The sequence below is a fragment of the Telmatherina bonti genome (assembly GCF_933228915.1).
Source record: "Telmatherina bonti genome assembly, chromosome: 2".
In the NCBI taxonomy this organism is placed as follows: Eukaryota; Metazoa; Chordata; class Actinopteri; order Atheriniformes; family Telmatherinidae; genus Telmatherina; species Telmatherina bonti.
In genome coordinates this window covers 28,201,821-28,215,687 of record NC_136620.1, presented here as the reverse complement: position 1 = coordinate 28,215,687, position 13,867 = coordinate 28,201,821, and the positions used below count along the sequence as shown (strand labels likewise).

Below are 13,867 nucleotides of genomic sequence, written 5' to 3'. Positions count from 1 at the left end.
ATTAATTAATTAATTTTTATTTTGGCAGATTCAGTCCTCCATATAAATCAACCTGACATGCATGCTCAAAATGTAAACTCCACACAGAAAGGCCAACACTGAGATTTAAACCATGAAACCTTTTTGCTACGATGCAGTTCTAACTACCATATAAACACACAGTTCGCAGTTTGAATATGTAAACACAAATCGAAGCATCCAAGCACTAAATATGCAGAGACATACAGAGACAATCAGACAGAGATTATGTATGAGGCTCATACTGACTCCAGGCCACATGATCAATACTCTGCATCATATGGAAATTCAAGCTGTGCCACAGGCCACACATACTGTATGCAGTATTGAGTTTTAGAGACCCATGTGCAGGCTGATATAAACTATAAAACCATGGGCATTGTGACTTTGGATGCTGTTGGAACTGTAGCAAAGCCAGAGTTGACAAAAGCACTGCTGAGAAAAAATGATAAAGCCTACAATGACACCACCGATGTTGTTCATTACTCACAAAGACACAATGCTGCTCATCTCTTGTATAATCAGCACTAATCTGAAATAAAAAGGTCAACAAATGAATAAACATTGGCAGGATGACCAGTAAAACAGTGTTTAGAAGGGGTGTTTCAAATTTAACCAACAACTTCCAGATTTATATTCACTTTAAAAACATGTTGGAAGAACATGTTAGGGGACCATTTTGATCCATTATTATCTGGAAATTAGCATTTTTTTTTAGTTATTACTGCTGCTTGACAGGCAAACTGAATAAATACAGGTTGTAAATGCTTTCTTTTTTGGGTACACAAATCTTGTATGCATGTTTTACACTAATATCACTGGAGCCACAAAACAGAGCAAGCCCACAAGGTAGACGCTTATAACTGCCTATTAGACAACCACAACAAATATTCTTGCATGACAATTTCTATATTACTATGAAGCCAAGAAAAACTATCAAAGGAAGATCTTGTGTCATTCAACAAAACTGTAAAATTTTCAGGAAGATGGGATGGGAAGATTTTCAGTTCTTTAAGTGGGTTGGTATGCACCGGTACGCAGTACCGGCACTTTTAAATTCTATCCCTTTGCATAGCGGGGCTGTTTTTTTACAGTGTATACTGCATACTGGGACATTTACCGGCTTTCCTCAGCAATCAGTGGCCTACACCTTCCTACGACTTCATATTACAGCTTATACTTGTTGATTTTAATAAAAAGTTGCCTCGAAATAAATGTATTGATAAGCACGGTTTAGACGCACAACACTTGCTGTAGCCTGCAACGTCACGCCGCACGTCACGTTGTTCACTTGCTTCTGTGTTTACATTGAAGTGGGCGTGCTTTAAATGAGAGTAAAGGCGGAGAAAAAAATTTTTTGCGGCTGTAATGTTAGCCTGGCTCAAAAAGGGCTTGAGGACACGAACTGGAGAAGAGTTGAGTGATGACAATAGTGCTACTTTAGTCATTTACTACACCAGACAATGAAGGTCAGATGCTGCAAACTAAGTGTATGGCTGGTCAGTATTTTGAGTTTTTGAAGATTGTTTCTAGATTAAAGAGATGATAATATTGCTAAGGGCATGGACCAGGCCTAATGCTGGGAAAAACATATTTCACAGAGGAAAAGTGTAGTAGTCTAGTAATTCACTGTTAAATTAGTCTGGTAATAAGCTAAATAAGTCTAGGGTTGGGGATATAGGTAGGTAGGGGGGTGAGGGGATAGGGATGTGTGCGGATGAGTAGATGTGTGTGTGTGTGTGTGTGTGTGTGTGTGTGTGTGTGGAGGGGTATGTTGGTGGGTGGGTTGTATGTAATGGGGTGTGCCTGTGTTGGAGGAGTGAGGGTGTGTGTGTGTGTGTGTGTGTGTGTATGGGGGGGTGGGGGCTTAGGGTTGGGGGGGTTGTATATGCGGAATGGGATGTGTGAGTGAGGGTGAAGTTTGGAGGGGGGGCTGTGGGTGGTGGAGGGGTGTTTGGTGGGCATGTGTGATTGGGTAGAAGTAGAGGGATGGGGTGGCGGGGTGTGAGCGTGTGTGGGGGCGGGGTGGGTTGGGGTTTGTGTGACTTGGTATGGGTGAGTGAGTAGAGGTGGGGTGGTGTTGTGTATGTGATGGGAGATGTGTGTGGATTGCGGAGAGGTGTGTGGATGGGGGTTGAGAGGGGAGTGCGTGTTGGGGGAGGGAGGGTATGCATGTATATGTGTGTGTGGCTTGGTGGTGGGGGGGTGGTGTCTTGTACCCGGGGAGCGCAGCTGGTGCACTGGGGTGCGACCTGGCTGCCGCTAGGTGGCGGTCTGGGGATCCTGGTCCTCCATCGGTGTGGGCTGTGCCCTCTGCCTGTGGGGGCGGGGGGCTGCTCTCGGGCTCTTGGGGCCCTGGGGCCTGCGCTCTGTCTGCCCTGGGTGGCCGGTGCCTGGGGGGATCGGCCCTTGGCGGCCTGGGCCTGCTGGGGCCTGTTCCCCCTGACTGCGGGGGACTCTGGTTGGGGACCTCCTTCGCCACCTCCTGGCGGATGCATGGCTGGCTCCGGAGTGGGGTGGTTGGGGTCTGTGCCTGGGGGTGACTGTCGGTTACCTGGGTCTCTGGGTTCTCCTGGATGTATATATGTGTATATATATATATATATATATATATATATATATATATATATATATATATATATATATATATATATATATATATATATATATATATATATATATATATATATATAAAATGTATGTGCGAGTGTAAATACATATATATGTAGGTGGGTATGCATGTGCACATGTATGCATTGATCTCTTTCTTTTTTATGTTCTCTTTTCTGTTCTCTTTCTGCCCCTTTCCTGTCCTTTCCGGTCAGGTCCAGCAGCATAAACTCTGTAATACAAACTATTATCCAAAGCAAATAGAAAAATAAAATAAGAATCAAGAAATACAAGGGGATCATTACATCTATAAAAGTTCCCCTTGGCAAAATAAATTTGCTCAGCAGAACACAGCATCCAGAACATCAGTCTGCTGCTTAAATGCTGGACAAGACAAAAAAAAAAAAAAAAAAAGAAAAAAAAAAAAGTCATCCAATACATTTCCACTCACTGAAAAATAAATAAATATGTGGTATAATTTAACATAATGTAATTATGAAACTTTGTCTTTGCCTTTGCGATAAATAGGAAAAGAAAACGATACAGCTATATTTTACAGAAGATTTACGAAGTATAATTATGATTATATATTATTTTACAACTATTTTGTAAAGTATATTAAAATAAATCATACAAAATTTTAAATATCACAAATTAACAACAAAAAAGTATCATTGCATATTTGTGCAGTATTTGTGTGTATATAAAAAATGTTACATTGTTTTTAATATTAATTTGTGCATGAAAGGGTTAATAAACTTTTATTTTATGTATTTACTTTTCAGTGTTATTTTTAATGTCTATGCAATGAGGCTTAAAGTTCATAAAAGTGTCTTCATGTCACCTTGAATTTGACAAATGTGGATTTGATTTAGAACTTGCTGTGTTTGTTTTTTTGTTTTTTTTGCCATTTCTGTGCAATAAAATTATTAATCTACAGATCAATTTATAGTTCTACATATAAGTACCACCCATGTTTTTGTCCCATATTTGCATGACAAACTGACAGCAAGTCATTAAGGGAGTACCAGCACTTATTTTATTCCAACTAAAGCACTGGAAGACTCAAAGGATGTGTGAGAGTCCAGCACAGATTGAGGAGTAAGAGCTGAAAATGTAAATGAAATTGAAAAATAAAAGAAAGAAGCTACCAGAAGGAGAGGGAAAAAAGACAGTGAAGAGCAGCTTGTGAAACAATGGGATGGGAGGAAGGGACAGGTGCAAATGGTGAAGTGTGTGAAACAATGACTGACAGACAGTCCCAATTGGATTTGATATGAAAACAGGAGGGAGTCACATACTCTGCACTGAGACACACATCTTCCTTTCCATGCATCCACATGGCTTCAAAAACACCTCCTTTACACAATCGCTCCAGCTCATTCACAAGAAGGGATAACTCTGCTTCCATCTTCAAGGGAGGTGTGGAGGCAGCAAAAATCCACAGTGATTAATATGACAAAGCTCGGCAGCTCTATCAACATGACACAGGAGACAATGAAGAAAACCATGTCAATACCCCAAATGTGGGTTAAAAAAAAAAGCTCTGAAAGCACACAATCCAACCCTCCGGCTTTTGTTGCACTAGAGTGGATTTTTCGGTGATCACAGGATTTGGTGGTGTCTGGCATTGAGTCATTAATTCATAATAGCTCCAGCTCGTATGAAGAAGAAACTATGAAATACATTTCTGACTTTTAAACAGCAGAGGAGCATATTAATTTTTTTTTTATAACCCGGTACCATAGATTAGTCTGTCTATCACAACAAATATCATATTACTACCAAATACCATCCTGATTCATGGTTTTTTAATCCAAATTTGTCAACAGAGATATCATTTTTATCATAATAATATAAACTGATTAAATACAGAGAGATATTGTTGCTCAGGTAGAAGAGCAGTCGTCTGCCAACCAGAAAGGTCAGTAGATCAATTCCAGTTTTCCCCCCGACTACATGCATAAGTGTCCTTAGGCAAAACACTAAACCCAATTGGGTATGAGTGTGTATGAATGGGTGAATGTGCGATTTAAAAGTGCTTTACACTGGAAAAGCACGATGTAATTACAACACAATTTACATTTACGCATCATTTCTCCTGCTTAAACAATTGTAGAGTCTGTCTACAATGAAGACACTGTAGTGTTGAAAGATCGGTCGGTTACACTGTGAAAAATTAATAATGATTGTTTTTCTATTTGCTGGCAGATTGAGAGGCGTCAGATTTACTGTTATTAAAAGATATGTAGAAATCTCTGCTTTTGTCCCCGCTGGAACCTCTCAGCCATCTTTATCACATACAATTTAGCAAACATCATCCAACCAGCCAGAGTCACTATTTGATATAATGTCTATGTCAAGACACATCAGCAAACTTGGGAGTGACAGCAAGTTTTCTTCCTGGATTTCTAGGCTACCATTTTTGGGTGCAGTCTTCATTTTTGTGGAGCAAACCAGGCCAGCACTTCAATTGATTCTGCAAATAAAACTTGATTCCAGTCAAGTCTCATTCAGGTGTATTTTATTTGGAAATACAGTATTACAGTAATCCTTCCACAGGAGATTGTCTGAGAAAGTCCCAAAATAACCAGCTTAATTTTGAAGTGGCAAAGCCCTGTAGTTGCTGTAATAATCATGACAAGAGCAGAGGAGGAAGTTATGTTGTTGTACTTGAACAAAAAATTGGACCTAAAACTGTTGGTAATACATCCCCCTTCTAGCAAATAGTCAATTTTTCTAACGCAATTATACAATTGTTCCTTTAACATTTCCCTTATTATCTTGAATGTTCTTGTCTTCCTTCTTTTGGTTTAAAAGTAAAAAAAACTAAGATTATTACTCTATTTTACAACATATTGTTCAGATTCCCTGCTCCAAGCAAAATCCTTAGCATCTGATTTATTATTTTACAGTTTGCTTTTCCCCTCAGCTGGATGGCACATTTGTTTTTTAACTCCAGAAGAATTATAAGATAAGAAATTATAGGCAGAACCTTTTGGATCCCCTCAAGGCTGCGTTGATTGAGTTTGATTGACAGCTCTGTCTGCTCGAGATGCGTTGAAGAAGCTGGTACTCTACTTCAGAGCACATGTTTTAGAGAGGTATCGGTTTTCTATATTTTTAACTGTAGAAAAATCATAAACCCAGACAAGTTACTTGACTCAAAGTGCCCTTATTATAGGGAAGAAACTTTCAATCAAAGACTGGAGAGCTACCACTACACCAGCACTGCTTTTGTGGCACATTCCTCTCAGTCAGCTGGCTGTCTCAGAATAATTATCATATAGACTACTTGAAACCATCACTTTAAACCAGTGCAATAACTATCATATATGCCAAGTATTTAATGGTAATGTCAGCTCATAAAATTAGCAGTAAACTATCTCATAAAATAAGAACAGAAGGTTCTCTCAGTCAGACTGCTAATAAACAAGCTATGCTGAAATCGTTTACATACTGCGGTTGTCACTGTTATCATTTACACTATAAAAGAGAAAAAATACACCCACACAGACACATATATAGACATACACACACACACACATTGTGGAAACTATGTACTTTAAATATTTTAAATATTATATTAATTTGTACTGATCCAGATGTGTTCATATGCTGATAGAGTCATTTGTTCAAACTTGACGATGTTTGAATAAGAAAGCAAAAACAGGGGCAACTGAGGATCCACAAGCAGAAATCCAGATTTTTTATTGTCTGCTCTGCAACTGCAGATAAGTGAGAAAAGATGCTGTGTTGGACTGCCCAGGGTGATGCTGAGAGTTTTCTTGGAGAAACCCGACATGAGAGGAGACAGAGTTAAAAGTACTATTCTCTCTGTCTCCGTTGGCAGTGCACTGCCTTCCAACATCCAGCTGTGTTTGTTTGCTGTGAATTAGCAGGCAACAAGAGTCTACATGCTCACTCAATATTACCCACATCCCACAATAATTAGAGAGGAGTGCACTATTAAAATAGTTGTCTGCTACTAAATCAGCAACAGTCCTGTTTTTTTGTATGTAAAGAAACTTTTTTATATACCTGTGTTCCTCTGTAGTAATTTATAGAGTATAGTCACAGCGCACGATATAGCAGTGCTAAGAAGACAGCCAACACTCATTTTGATGTTCCCCATGTAGACTGCAGATCCACATTATGTGCTGGTATTATGATTCCCGCAATGCCAGGGAAATTTCTGCTTTAAAGTTGTATCATCGTTCTTGTTTCTCCTCTCATGGACATAATTGCCATCATCACTATGCTTTTAATGCAAGCACAATATTGGAAAGAAAAACCAACAAAGATGGAGTCCGGCTTTATCTGTAGTCAGGCGTGATCTCTACTCTACTCACAACTATGACATGGATCAAACAGCACAATGTTCACAGGCAGCAGGTTTGTGAGTGCCAAACAGCCACTGCTGCTCAAACAGATGTTAGCTGCACCTCCTCGCATATCTGAAAATCTCTCCCACCACCCACAACACAAGCCCCTGCTGACAACCATCAGCCTCACTACACAGGAGCTCAATAATCTTATTATGGCAGCTTAAACTAATAATTGTATCTTTGTTTTGTTGTCTCTCTTTACAAATTGGCTTTTGCCCATTACAATCACAGAGAAAGTCAAATGGAATCAGCTGATTTAAAGAAATAAAAAGGTTTACATTTTCCTGACCTACATGTTTAAAAAAAATATAATGCTGATGAATCTGTGAACAGAAACAAACTGGCAGCAGAAAGAAGCATAATGCACCGTACATCCAGAGGGCTTAAATAACAGGCCGCTAAGCAGGAATGAGGCTTCAGGATGACTGCACATAAGGACTTTTAAAATTAAACTCACTGTACTGGTTGCCAAAGCTAAAATACCAAGCAACACTCACCCAAAATGTCTTGTCTATTAACCTATGAATCATAACCACAACTGGCATGGGCCCACTCGCAACTGACACGTGAGGCTTCAGGCAAACATTTGTTCTTATGAAAGCTGACACTGTCACCAAGTACACTCAGAAATATAAAAAATAAAAAGCTTTCGACATGGTCTGGCCTGTGGTGGCTTTAAATAAAATGAGCATTATAAACTAACCACTTCTTACCTAGTGACAATGCTTTATGCTGGAAATATCAGTGTACATGTCTTTACCACTACTAGATATAGTAGCCATCTATAATGCAGAGTATTACTTTAAAGCAATCATGTTTATGCAAATTATACTGTATATACACTGTAATCATGTGCTCTGGGAATAAAGAGCTGCCAAGGAGAATAACACACAAAGTAAAAAGAGCTCAAGCAAAGTAAGGTAGAGAAAGAGTTTTATTAACCCTGTTTTTCTTTAGAAGAAGAGATTGTGTTTCTGTCAAGCCTTAATGGTTGTTAGTCATACACAGAAAACAAACATTTTAATGATCATAAGATAAATGGCAGGAAAAAAAGCATTTTTAATAAGATTAATAGTATTTGTGCTTTGTCAAAAACTAGCATGTCATCAATAACACATTTCTCATCATTGATGTGGCTGCCATTCATCTCAGTCACACTTAATTATTTTGTACATTAAGCAGCTGTGTTTAATGCAGTTTCACACCAGTGGGCAGCTGACATTTTTCCCAAAGTAAGTGGTCTGAAGACTACAAAGCCGTTAATTAACATCTTAATTCCACCCACACACTAACACACACCCTGAGGTAACTGGAATACGATGCATTGACGTGAAAAACCATTATAGAAGAAAGTTTTTAGTGTGGTTGCCGAATGCCAATGCAGGATCACAAGGCCAAATGTTTTTCACCTTATCTCGACCTTCTGCAGCTTTGTGTCTGCTTTACTGCACTTTCACAGAATAAAAATATGATACATGTACAGCAAATGCTCAGGAGAGGACCTCAGAGACTTTCCATGATGCTGGCAGCAGAACTATCTCCATCCACAGCAGGGAACTGGGAGTCATTCACTGCTCCATTTATTTTCAAGTGAAATATCAAATATGATGTGATGTTCAAACAATAGCACACTTGTGTTCTGCCACTGTCCCATTTCAGCATGGACCATTACCTCCCATGTATGTTGGAATGACATCAATGGGAAATCTAGGTACAGTCACCTTACTCTGCAAATGATATTATGTAGTGAGGCATGTGGCGTGTAGAGCCTGCCATCTTGGTTACTTAGCTGTATGAAGGTGATCTCGAAGAGGAGTTTGAGGTAGCATTAAACTTGAAATAAATGACCGCTGTTCCTGTATTGTAGAAGCACCAGATGAGTCAGAAATCAATTAAGTTTAAAGGCATGCAAATCTAAAAAGAATCAGTCAAGTGAAGAGGCACTCAGGCTTGCAGCTCGGTATGTAAAGAGTGGTTGCCCCCCTTTAATCAATCACATTTCATACCACATAATCACAATGACATGCGCTCTGTCAGAGGTCAGTCTCTTTGATCTGCGCTGTGTTCCTTCTCAATGAGATAACTGTACCAATGCTGCATCAGCACAGTTTACTCATGTTGTAGTTTGTTCACTGATACAACTGTGCCTATTATAGAGACTTGTGAGTACTAAAGTTGCTTTTCATTGGTCACTGCTTGTTAATCATGTTATTTCTACATATCTTGGTCAGTTATGTTTTTAAAAATTAATATTTGATATCATTTTGTACTACAGTCACTACTGGATAATATCAACAGCAACATGTGCTAATTATACATTATTAATGAAATGTGGGGGGGGGGGGGGGGGGGGGGGGTAACAATGGTGTGGTGATGACACTCGGTTGATACTACTGATACAGATGACCCTGGTTAATAGTTTCTGACTTTTTTTTTTCTTCCAAGGTTTTATTTCAACAATGTTCTTTCATTTACAGTATTTACATCTTCACATTTCATGTCTGAAAAGGAGTAGGCAGAAGTTTAAACATATATAACCCTACCCTATTTCTACTAAACGTTGTAATGCTCCAACTCTTTCACGCTATTTAAATTTCCCACTTCACAATAAAAATGGAAAGATTTCCACAAAATATTTCTGGCTTTACATACTGTCACATCAGCATCACCATCCCTTGTTAAGCTGGTGTTCTTCAAGCTTATATTTAATTAATATTTGGTTTTTGTACCTTCTCTTTAACTGGTATATTATTTTACTTTCCTTTAATTATTCAGTTAAACTGTTCCATAATTTTACCCCTGACACCGAAGAAACACATACACTATTTTTAAATTCTAAATGTAAAGAAATACAGAAGTTTGGATGACAATAAACTAATAATGTACTTAGCAAGCAGAAATGCTTTGCTTATTTTGTGTGATTTGTTTATATTTTATTTGGTGCACTGTCCATTTAAAAAGTGTCACAAGGTCGGCAAGTTCCCATAGCAACAGTGGCGCTTGCTGATTAAAAAAACTGCAAAGTCACAGAGAGACTTAAAGTTAGCCCTCCATCTTTAATTAAAAGTTTATGGAAAATAGACCTAATATTTTGTGATTTGTGCTGGATTGTGCTGAAAGAAATTTAGTTTGTGCTGCTTTAGTTTTTGAGATATTAAAACATTCTTTATATGGTAAATCTGAGGGCATGCAGCTCCCCCTGCCCCATTGTGGTCCTCATCAACTGAAAATGGTCATGTTAGTTTGTCATATCACATCATACTTGAAAGGTTCCAGTTGCTTCCCATCCACACCAGAGCATATTTCAACGTCTTGGTTCTCCCTTAAAAGGCTCAGAATGGTCAAGTAACAGCATGTGTGAAAAACATCTACATCTGTGTGTCCCTAGCAGGGCATGTGACCAAACCTGCTGGTTGTGCCACGTACAAGGCTGAAAACTAAAGACGACAGAACTCCATAGGACTCTGGAACTCTCCCCTTTACTTAATGTCTGCAGACTCTGTGGAGCTTTCTTAAAGCTACTAAAAACACTTCTTTCTAAAACTGCTTTTACCTTAAGATTTTGTTGCACAACTAAACCTAGGCTGTACGGTGTTGTGGCAGTACTGTCGCCTCACAGAACATTCTCAGTTTTAATATTTTTTTCGTTCTTTCTATGTGGAGTTGCATGTTCTCCCCGCCCCTGTGTAGGTTCTCTACAGCTGCTTCAATGTCCTCCCACAGTGAAAATATGCAGTCAGTTCATTCTAAATTGGTCCTATTAGTGAGTGAGCATGCATGGTTGTTGTTTTTCCCTCCATGTTGACCTTTAATGTACTTGTCCAGGTTATATCCCGCCTCTCACCCGATAGTTGACATCAGTTCAATTTAATTTAAAATCTTTACTTTGCTAAAACTAAGCAAAACAGTTTTGATTTAATAATGTGAAATATGTTGTTGTTTTCCAGTATCCTCCTCAATATATCATATTTCTTTCTTTAATTTATACGCAGTTGTTGTAAATAGTTAATAAATAAATACAATAACATCAGAAATTAGGGCAGAGAATAATGTTGATCAGCATTATACTTGCTGTTCTTTTGAGGAAATGAGAGATTGCCCTAAAAAATATTGCAATCAGAGCAACTTTTTTCTTTTTTAGTACAATGCTGAATTACAGTACACTACATTTATGTTACATGTGTATTTCAGTGCAGGTGTCTTTGTATATCTACAATGCAAAATTTAGATGGAAAGTTAGCACTTAATTACAACTTCTTGCAATAGGTCCCCTCCCAAAGACACTTTGTTTTCCAAAGTTTTCATTTAACAAAGATGTAACAGTGAAGTTCTTTCTGACAGCCCTATCAGTGAACCTCTCACGCTCTTCTGAATGTATTTTAAGGTGATTTACAAGCTTAATGTTGGCAATTTTACTGCTCAAGTGTAAATAATTGGGAATTAAGTAGGTAAAATTAAACTCATCCAGCAACAGACATTGAAAAAATGGTTCCATGCTGATTTATTCATAATAACAGCTTAGTGCAGTAATTTATGATAATGCATTAATTAAAAAAAAAAAAAGTGTGTGAATCTGCAGAACAAGGACTTTTACTTTATCTTCTTGGTTAATTTGGCTGCTTTTTTTTCAATATTTCAGAAATAATAATCTTAACTGCTGAACCTGAAAAGTCACTGTTTTTTAATGGCTGTAATAGTGCGTTCACTGATGCAAAAAAGTCAGTCTCAGATTAATAATGTATTTCCTTCCGTACTGCTTAGCGATGATATGTTTTGGGTTCAGAAAGACAGTACTTGATTGTCACAACCATTTTGTAATAAATTCACAACGTTTATAAAAGCTCTCTGATGAGTAAAGAATGTCGCATGCGTGTGTGCATGTGTGTAAACTCACCAGCTTGCGTTGACACCATCCACAGACGCCACAAAGAGCCACAAGCCAAACAGCACACACTGTCACTGCGAGGGAGACCAGGAACACACTGAGGGACACTGAGCCTGAACACACACAAATACACACAGACAATGAGAGGCAGAAATAAGTGATGTCTTTTCCATACATGGATATATTTTCTAGCGTGTATAGAATATAAAAATGGGATGAACTGATTGTCTGCCACTGTAAATATTGTTAACGCGAGGGTGACCCTAAAATAAAGCCAGGCCTTCTCTTTGCAAATTTAATTGAATCACCAAGCCAGGCTGCCTCTTTTTACATTCTGCAATATGAAGCTGAGAAGTACAATCTCATTGCTACCCTCTTTGTGTCAGAGCATTTCAATACCTTTCCAGTAAGGACCTCAGCCAGGCATCACTCAGCTGTGCACATGTCACTGTCATGGTGTCACAACTTGTTAAGTGACAGGCTGAAAGTGAAGGCTGGGGGGAGGTAGGCTTGGCTGGGCTGACAATAGAAGAGAGCTCATGATTAATGGGTATCTGTATATGCCCAGTGAGAGGGGTGGCTCTGGAAGAGTCATAAAAAAAAACTTCCACTGCAGCACCCATGTGTCTCCGAGAGGACTCACACATCAACACTATTTTAGATTCCTCGTTCACATTCACATTGCTTCACTCTGGAAAACCAGCATTCACAGCCTCGTTGAGCTTTGATGTTTGCGCAGTAGGAAGATGCTAATGTATTCAAATTTGTGATTTCCTTCTAACAATTGTGATTCCAAAATATACAGTGATAAGTGATTGTCAGAATATATTTCCAGACCGCTCTGTGACAAACAGCTGTGGCTTCCTAGACTTGTCCTCTCCCCAATGGCTGTCTCATCTCCTTCCTTTGCATGTCACAACTGGCCTTTTCATGTCATTTTTCCATCATATCTTTGACTTTTTCTCCTCCTCATCATGCCCTCTGGGAACAGTGCAGCTCAGAAAGAAGTACTAGTGTCAGTAAAATTGTCTCATATGGAGAAATCATAGCTTTCCCTCCCCGTTAACGTTTTATAGGAAGCCCAAGTCCACCTCAAAAACCAAAGGGCATACAGGAAAAGCAAAGACCACTGACTAAAAACTTAATGAGGGGTACAACCCTACTCCCAATGAAGTTGGAATGTGTGTAAAATGTAAATCAAAACAGAATTCAGTGATTTGCAAATCCTCTCTAACCTATAGTCAACTGAGTACACTACAAAGACAAGATATTTCATGTTCAAACTGAACACGAATTATCTTAATAACAAACTGTGAAAGTTGAGGAATACTAAAAAAAAAAAAAACTTGATTGGAACATTCCACAAGTAAATGGAAACAGGTGGGTTTCATGATTGGGAATAAAATCATTGAGTATATATTTATTTATTTAGTCCATCCATCCATGTTCTGCCACTTATCTGGAGTCAGGTCACAGGAGCAACAGCATAAACAGGGAAGTCCAGAAACTCCTGCATTCATTTCTTTCTTTCAGTCACTACCCACAACCTGTGACTATAGGTGAGGATAGGAACATAGATCGACTGGTAAATTGAGAGCTTCATCTTCTAGCTCTGGCCCTTCTTCACCATGACAGAATAGCAAAGAGTCCACATTACTCCTGCAAGCGCACATATCCACCTGTCAAGGTCATGCTCCAGCCTTCCCTCACTCGTGAACAAGACCTCTAGATACTTAAACTCCTCCATTTGGGGCAGGAATTCATTCTTGACTAGGAGAGGACACTGTACCCTTTTTTGGCTGAGGACCACGTTCTTGGATTTGGAGATGCTGATCCTCATCCCAGCCAGTTCACACATGGCTTTTAATTGTTTGAGTGAGAGCTGGAGATCATGACTAGATGAAGCTAAAAGAACCACATCATCTGCAAAGAGCAGATACCCAATCCTGAGGTCACCAAACCGGAT

General features: G+C 38.9%; 1 protein-coding gene across 2 annotated transcripts in view; it reads right to left on the bottom strand.

The window, feature by feature from the left end:
• Positions 1–13,867, bottom strand: part of syt7a (synaptotagmin VIIa) — a gene marked incomplete at its 5' end in the record, with an annotated part of 83,579 nt that overhangs the window by 32,399 nt on the left and 37,313 nt on the right. For both annotated transcript variants that reach the window (XM_079254342.1, XM_079254341.1), the window contains one exon: positions 11,911–12,014. In XM_079254342.1, coding sequence (XP_079110468.1) covers positions 11,911–12,014 — 104 coding nt within the window. The remainder of the gene's footprint in view (positions 1–11,910; positions 12,015–13,867) is intronic.